Consider the following 8,216-nt stretch of genomic DNA (forward strand, 5'->3'; position numbering starts at 1 on the left):
AAAAAAAAAAGCAAATACAAAATCAAAATAGTGTTATATCTATTGAAAAAAAATTTATAATTAAATACATTCATACAGAGAAAAATATGGGCCAAGATGGTCTAACTGGTGAATTATGCAAGTTTAAGGGGTAGGATGGGGAGAACCATCCTCAATTCTTACACAGTTTTTTCCAGAGAATAGAGTGAAGGAACACTTCGCAATTCATTTTATGAAGCCACCGTAAACTTGGTACCCAAATCTCACAAAGATATAGACATAGATAACCTAAAGAAAATATTAATATTTTGATTCCAGCTATATATTGAAGGGATATTCTATCACAACCAATATAGATTTATTCTAAATTAGATTTATGCAATGTTAATTTCATATTTGAACATCAGTTAATGTAGTTCACCACATTAACAGATTAAAGGAGAAAAAATATACCTATCTCAAATGGCAAAATTCATCATCCTATTTATGAAAAAGATATCGAACAATATATGAATGGAAGAACTGTCTTCACTTCAATAAAGGATTTCTAAAAAACCTACGTGTACTGGGCAAATATGTTGCAAATGACCTCTTTAAAGTGTTAAAGAACAAAGATGTCACTTTGAAGACTAACATGCACCTGACCCAAGGCATAGTATTTTCACTTGCCTCATATGCATGTGAAAGAAAGCTGGACAGTGATCAAGGGAGACCCAAGAAGAATTGATACGTTTGAATTACGGTGTTGGTGAAGAATATTGAGTATACTCTGGACTGCCAGAAAAACAAACAATCTGTCTTTTTAGACATACTGTCAGAATCATCCTTAGAAGTGAGGATGGTGAGACTTCATCCCTTGTTTTTGGTCATATTTTCAAGAGGCACCATTCCTTACAGAAGGATATATATCATGCTTGGTAAAGTAGAGGGTCAGTGAAAAAGAAGAAGACCCTCAACAACATAGATACAGTAGCTGCAACAATGGGCTGAAGGACAGCAATGATTCTGAGTATGGTTCAGGACTGGGCAGTGTTTTGGTATGTTGTAGTTGTTGGACATAGGGTTGCTGTGAGTTGAAACTGACTTGACGGCACCAAACAACAAAACAGCATACTTAATGGTGAAATATTGACATTTCTCCCCTAATATTGGGAATAAAACAAATATGCCCACTTACCACTCCTAGTCAGCATTTTACTGGAGATCACAGCCAGTATATAAGGCAAGAAAAAGAAACAACTAATATGGATTGGAAAGAAATAAATCTATAGTTACTGGTGATATGATCAGTACAATTAATTGTCAGACCTTGACAAGTAAGAATAATCTTCAGATAAACTATTTGAGTAAATGATGTAGCATAGTCAGTAGATTCAAAATTATTATTCAAAAATAAATATATTTTTATATTCCAGGAACAAAATATTAGAAGTTTTAAAGTTAGAATATTTACAGTGGTATTAAAACCTTAAAAACCCAAGACTAAATCTAACAAAAGATGTGTAAAACATATGTACAGAAAACATGTCAACAAATAAATAAGGCCTCAATAGTTGGTATATATCCTGTGCATGAATTGAAATACTCAATAATTTAAAGACATGCATTTGCCGAAAATTAATCTATAAATTCAAAGCAATCTTTATTGAAACCCCAGTGGGGGTATGTTTTATATAATTGGACAAACTGATCCTATAGTGGAACTGCAAAGGACTTAGAATACCGAATATCATCTTGAAGTGTTCAGTATTTAAAGTAGAAGGACTTATACTACCAGATATCAAGCCTTATTATAAAGCTACAGTATGTTATATAATGAAGTATAAGTACCAAACCCATTAAACTCAGTACTATTATACCTTTCTCCTATGAAGCTGCTTGTGGGTTCAAGCAACCAACTTTTTAGTCCATGGCTGAGCACTTTAACCACTGAGCCACCAGTGCTCCTTAGTATAGGTGCCACAGTAGACAAATAGTCAGTGAAAAATAATATGGAGTCTAAAACCAAACCTATATGTCTGTCTTTATAACACTGATGCCACTGCAAACCAGTGGTTAAGCATGAACCTTTCAGTAGTGAGTCTGGGTAATTTGATATTTATATGAAAAATAATGAATTTTAGCCCATCTCGTACCATCACAGAAGTCAATTTGAGATGACATTTATTTAATTTAAATGTAAAATATATAGCAATAAAGTTAGAAGAGACTAACCTAGGAGAATATGTATGTTCATAACACTGGGATAGACAAAGATTTCTTAAAAAAGATATAAACCACAGAAATCTACTTCCATAGTGATACTGCCTCGGAAACCCAAGGAGGGGTCACTATGAGTTGGGTCCGACTTGACAATACATAACAACAACAAATCATAATTATATAGTTAAATTGAGTAATTGGATTATACTGTATATTTTTTGCAAAAAGCATCCTCAAGTAAATAACACGCATACATATAATGGGTGAGAATGATGAAATATATAAAAAAGTTTTGGCATAGCTTGCCCATACATACCAAGTTCATGTTTCGTGACATTTCCAGAAGTGAATTTTGGCCTCAGTCACCCCCATTCAGTAGTGGAAAAATGTTACTTTTGATCATATTTGTACAGTAAAGGTATAAGCCATGGTCAAGAAGTCATGAATCAAGTTTGGTAGTATCCCAGTGATCATAACATAAACAGATGAAACTGCATTTGCTCCAGGGCAGTTTGCAGCGGGGCCTGATAGAACTGGAGTGCCTTGTAGCTAATCTGTGACCATTATGTCATGTTGGAGACAGGTTGGGCAGAAGGCTTCATGTGCAGCTGTCACAGCCTTAGCACAGGCTGGTCCTGCAGTGGACAGAGGCTGTTGCCTGCATGTACCTGGGTCCCACAGTACTGGCCCCGTGTGAAGCCAGGTGGCAGGACGTTGCAGGTGGGGCTGGTCAGAACCATTTTGTCTGAGTGAGGATATGGAACTCTCTAAGCCTACAGCTATCACGTCTGCCTTGTATCTGTGCAGGTGAGAGATTCAAATGACCTGAGTGTGGTGGCTGGCATCCAGACAGCAGGGTAGAATGCATGTCGCTACGGCACACCAGCTTCGCCTGCCTGAGTAGCCTTTCCAGGCTCAGGTGCACAGACTCACACACCTCCTGGGCTGGGGCTGGCAAGGGATATTTCCTGGGTGGGAAAAATGATGTTTTCCTGCATTGGAGAAAGTGGTTTGCAGAGCAGGGAAGGAATCCTGCCAGGAGAGGGGCTGCTTTAGAAACTCAGGGGTAGGCTGGTGAGATCTGCTACTGGGAACCAAACTTTCACATCAGCATGCACCAAGACAATGACTTAATATTAAATATGTTGCACAGAAAAAAATTGAAACTGAGGTCAGCAATATGTAAAAAAATATATATATATTGGTATAGCACACTTCCAGCCACTCCTCGGAAGGAAGGTTGGGCAATCTACTTCCGTAGTGATACCGCCTCAGAAACCCAAGGGGGGGTCACTATGAGTCGGGTCCGACTCGACAGCACATAACAACAACAACAACAGCACACTTATGATTATAAGGCATGGGGGGCGCACAGTATGCAAAACACATAATGCATGGTATTTGTGTAAAAATCTTGTATTAAACTTATCTGCTTTAAAAAATCAAAATATACTATTAAGAGGATGAAAAGGCAAGCCACAAAGTGACTGAGGATATTTGTAATACATATATCAAAGAATTTGTGTACAAAATAAATAACTACCAATCAGTAAGAAAATGATTGACATTCAAAACATGAGCAAAAGGTACTTCGCAAAAGAGAGTATACATTATGGCCCAAAAGTATATCAAAAGGTGCTAATAAAACTCATTAGTAAACAAATATTAAAATACAGTGGTACAGATCAGGGGTTATCAAACTTTTTAAAGGACCAGGCAGCAAGTTTTTTGGCTTTGTGTGCCATGTGATGTCTATTGCACTATTCAACTCTGCTCTTATAAAGTGAAAGCAGTCATAGACCATATATAAACAAAAGAGAGTGGCAATGTTTCAATAAAACTTTACAAAAACAGGTAGTGTGTTAGATTGATCTGCTGGCCATATATTGACAATCTCTGTTATAGACACTACTACATATTGATCATACTAGCTTAAAAGAAGTATTGGTGAGGAAGTTGAAAAACAAGAACTCTAATAACCTTCTGTTGTTGTTGTTGTTATGTGCCGTCAAGTCGGACCCGACTCATAGCGACCCCTCCTTGGGTTTCCGAGGCAGTATCACTACGGAAGTAGATTGCCCCATCTTCCTTCTGAGGAGTGGCTGGGGGGTTTGAACCGCCAGCCTTCTGGTTAGCAGTCAAGTGCCTTAGCCACTATGCTACCAGAGTGGGAGTGAAATTTGATAACAACCACTTGGAAAAGTGGCACTATTTACACAACCTGGTAAAACATATTTTACCTGGTATATATTTACCTGGTAAATAAATAATTTAAAAAATGTACCGTATACCCTATGAATGATCATTCTTTACTATATACTCTGCAAAGTGCATACATAAATACACAAAAAGAATTTCATGGCAATGTTATTTATAGTGGACAATAATTGAAATGGCCCCAAAAGTTTATCAACAGAATTGATCAATAAATTGTAGCAGCTTTAAACGATGAAATGTTCCACAGTAGTGAAGAACTACTGCTACATGGCAAGGACATGGATTAATTTTACAAACATATAAAGTCAGATTGAAAGAAACACTATATGTTTCCTTTTAAATTAAGGACAAAACTAATCTATATTTTAAAGCATCAGTTCTCAAAGTGTGATCCAAGGACATCTAGGAATCCCCAATATCACCATGAGAGAGGTACTGTGAGAGTATTGACTAGGTGTCATGAACTTTGTTTTTAACAATATAGCACATTGGTTCACATTCTGGAATAATCAGATGTGTATTGCTTGGTTTCCAGCTATATCCTGTAAAAATCTATTATATCTATATTATTTTCTTGACAGTATATTTGTCACTTTGACAGGAAGAATCCTGTCCATTTTCAACACTTCAGCCACCCTGGTGATGGTGATTATGGAGGTGTCCAAGTCGTGCATCAAGATGAGGCTGATGACCGCCCTGAGTGTCCCTATGGAGCATCTTGCTATAGGTATGCAAACCTGAAATGTTTGCTTGTCCTCTTTTATTCCCTAAACTCTGATACTCGTCAGTGAGAAACTCTGGGCAGCTTTTCATTTCAAGCTTCTTTAACTTTTAGGTTTTTTTAACTTTTAGTTTTCTATAATGCAAAACCTCCAAGTGTGTTGTTGTTGTTATGTGCCGTCGAGTCAGACCTGACTCATAGCGACCCCTGCTTGGGTTTCCGAGGTGGTATCACTATGGAAGTAGATTGCCCAACCTTCCTTCCAGGGAGTGGCTGGTAGGTTTGAGCCGCCAACTCATAGCAACCCTGTGTACAACAGAATGAAACACTACCTTATCCTGTGCCATCCTCAAAGTGTTGCTGTGCTTGAGCCCATCATTGCAGCCACTGTGTCAGTCTTTCTCATTGAAAGTCTTCCCCTTTTTTGGTGACCCTCTACATTACCAAGTATGATGTCCTTCTGCAGGGACTGGTCCCTTCTGATAACATGACCAAAGTATAGGAGACAAAGTCTAACTGGCCCTTTTCACTTCTAAGGAACATTCCAGCTGTATTTCTTCCAAGACAGATCTGGTTGTTCTTCTGACAGTCCATGGTATTTTCAATATTCTTTGCCAACACCAAATTCAAATGCATTGGTTCTTCTATCTTCTTTATTCATTGTCTAGTTTTCACATGCATATGAAGTTATTGAAAATACTATGACTTGGGTCAGGCAGACCTTAGTCTTCAACGTAGACATCTTTATTCTTTAACACTTTAAAAACCTTTTGCAGGAGATTTGCCCAGTGAAATAATAATGTTGTTTGATTTTTTGACTACTACTTCCATGGGCGTTGATTGTAGATTCAAGTAAAATTAAATCCATGACTTCAATCTTTTCTCCATTTATTATGTTGTTGCTTACTGGTCCATTTGTGAAGATTTTTGTTTTCCTTTAAGATGCTGGCATGTAATCCATAGTGAAGGGTGTAATTTTAGATCTTCATCAGTAAGTACTTCAAGTCATCTTCACTTTCAACAAACAAGGTTGTGTCATTTGTATATGGCAAGTTTTTAATGAGTCTGTCTGCAATCCTGATGCTGCATCCTTTTTCATATAGCCAACTTCTCCCATTATTTGCTTGGCAAACAGATTGAATAAGTGTGGTGAAAGGATACAACCCTGATACACACCTTTACTGATTTCTACAACATGCAGTATCCCCTTGTTCTGTTCCAGCAATTGCCTCTTGGCCTATGTACAGGTTCCTCATGAACACAATTAAGTGTTCTGGAATTCCTATTCTTCACAAAACCTGCATAGATAATTTTTTAAAAAAACTTTTGTTAATAGGTAGGATTATAATGTTTTGTCTAGACAATTCTAAATTGATGATGCTATTAATGTTATAAATGCCTGAAATTGTTTCTCATTTCTGAAATGCAAATCAGATCATTTAAAAGCTGTTGGTGCCACCTCATCCTCCACTCCATGAGGCTAATGTGACATAAATCCATTCATGATGTTACTTCTGCCTCTGTCTGCTTTTTCATCTCCCACTACTTATTCTCACCAACACATGGAACTCAATCCTAAAAGAAGAATAAGAATAACTCTACTCCCTGCTTTCCCAGCCTCTGAGCTTACATGTATCATGCACAGAATAGAATTTGTCTCATAAGACTGTACTTGTTTCTTTATTGGAATATCTCCCCGTAAGCAGCAAGTTTCTTGACAGCAGTGACTATCTTTTATCCTTTTATCTTGTACCTTTGTGTAATCAATGAATGAAGTTGAAATGAACTATGTTACCAAAGAAAAAATATAAAAATATTGGTTCTAACCTTAGTTATAGATAGCTATCTTTCTTAATTTTGAAATACAGGTTACTGAACCTACCTGCTTCTATAACATTGTTCCTAATTCTATGATTATGATAAGAAGACATAATAAGCTTTTAAGGCTGGAAAGAAATGAAAAGGCCTTATGATTTGAAAAGTAGGTGTTCCATGCCAGCTGAGCATCTTGCAGATAATAAGAGAATATTATGATCAATTTTGTCACAACATTTGAAAATTTAGGAGATATGTACAAATTACTATAAAAACACAACTTTTAAAAACAGATACAAGAAGAAATAGAAAGTAAATAGTCCTGTAACATTCAAGAAATTGAATATATAATCAGAGCCTTCCTCCAAAGAAATTCTAGGTCCATTTGGTTTTAATGGCAAGTTCTACCACACACTTATCTTCATATGTACTATTCCAAAGAAAAAGGGTCTGTAGTAGCACAGTACCTAAGGCATTTGACTGCTAAGCAGAAGATTGATGGTTCAAACCCACTAGCCACTCCATGAAAGGAAGATGGGGCAGTCAACTTTCATAAAGATTTACCACCTCGGAAACCCAGTGGGGGTCGCTATGAGTCAGAATAACCTTGATGGCAGTGAGTTTGGTTTTACTCGAAAGAAAGTAAAATATGTTATATCTCCTATCTCAATTTATGAAGCCAGCATAACTTTTATACCAAAATCTAGCAATAATAATATAAAAATAAAAACTACAGGACAGACTGACTTACTTTTGAACTTAGATGTAAAGTGTAAAGACCCTAAAAAAGATATTAGTTAAATAATTAAGCAGTAAATGAAGAGGCACATATGACTAATTTGGTTTTATATAAGGAACGTACATTTTAATATTAAAAAATAATTTACTACATAATTAGAATATGTAGAAAAATCATGTAATAATCTCAGTAGCTGAAAAAAATATTCTGACAAAATCAAGCAATCATTTATTATAAAAACTCATTACAAAATAGGAATATAAAGGATCTTCTTTAATATCATAAAGAATATCTATAAATATTTATAGCCAGTATCTTAGAAGTGAGATATTAAAAGTTTCCTTTTGAAATAATAAATGAGACAAGAACATCTGTTATCATTACTTCTATGCAACTTTGTGGAGATTCAAGGCCCTGTAGTAAGGCAAGAAAAGAAAAATGGATAAAGATTGGAAAAGAAGAAATAAAGCTTTCAGTGTTCACAGATAATATCACAGTATACATGTTGTTGTTGTTATGTGCCATCAAGTCAGACCCGACTCA

The 8,216-nt window shown here is 36.1% G+C and overlaps 1 protein-coding gene across 1 annotated transcript in view; it reads left to right on the forward strand.

The window, feature by feature from the left end:
• The window catches only part of APLF (aprataxin and PNKP like factor), a 233,533-nt gene that overhangs the window by 163,839 nt on the left and 61,478 nt on the right, over positions 1-8,216 (forward strand). The window contains exon 8 of the mRNA XM_007940138.1: positions 5,000-5,125. Coding sequence (XP_007938329.1) covers positions 5,000-5,125 — 126 coding nt within the window. The remainder of the gene's footprint in view (positions 1-4,999; positions 5,126-8,216) is intronic.

This window comes from Orycteropus afer, unplaced genomic scaffold (assembly GCF_000298275.1).
Source record: "Orycteropus afer afer isolate SDZICR_OR568_19922 unplaced genomic scaffold, OryAfe1.0 scaffold00065, whole genome shotgun sequence".
NCBI classification, from domain to species: domain Eukaryota; kingdom Metazoa; phylum Chordata; class Mammalia; order Tubulidentata; family Orycteropodidae; genus Orycteropus; species Orycteropus afer.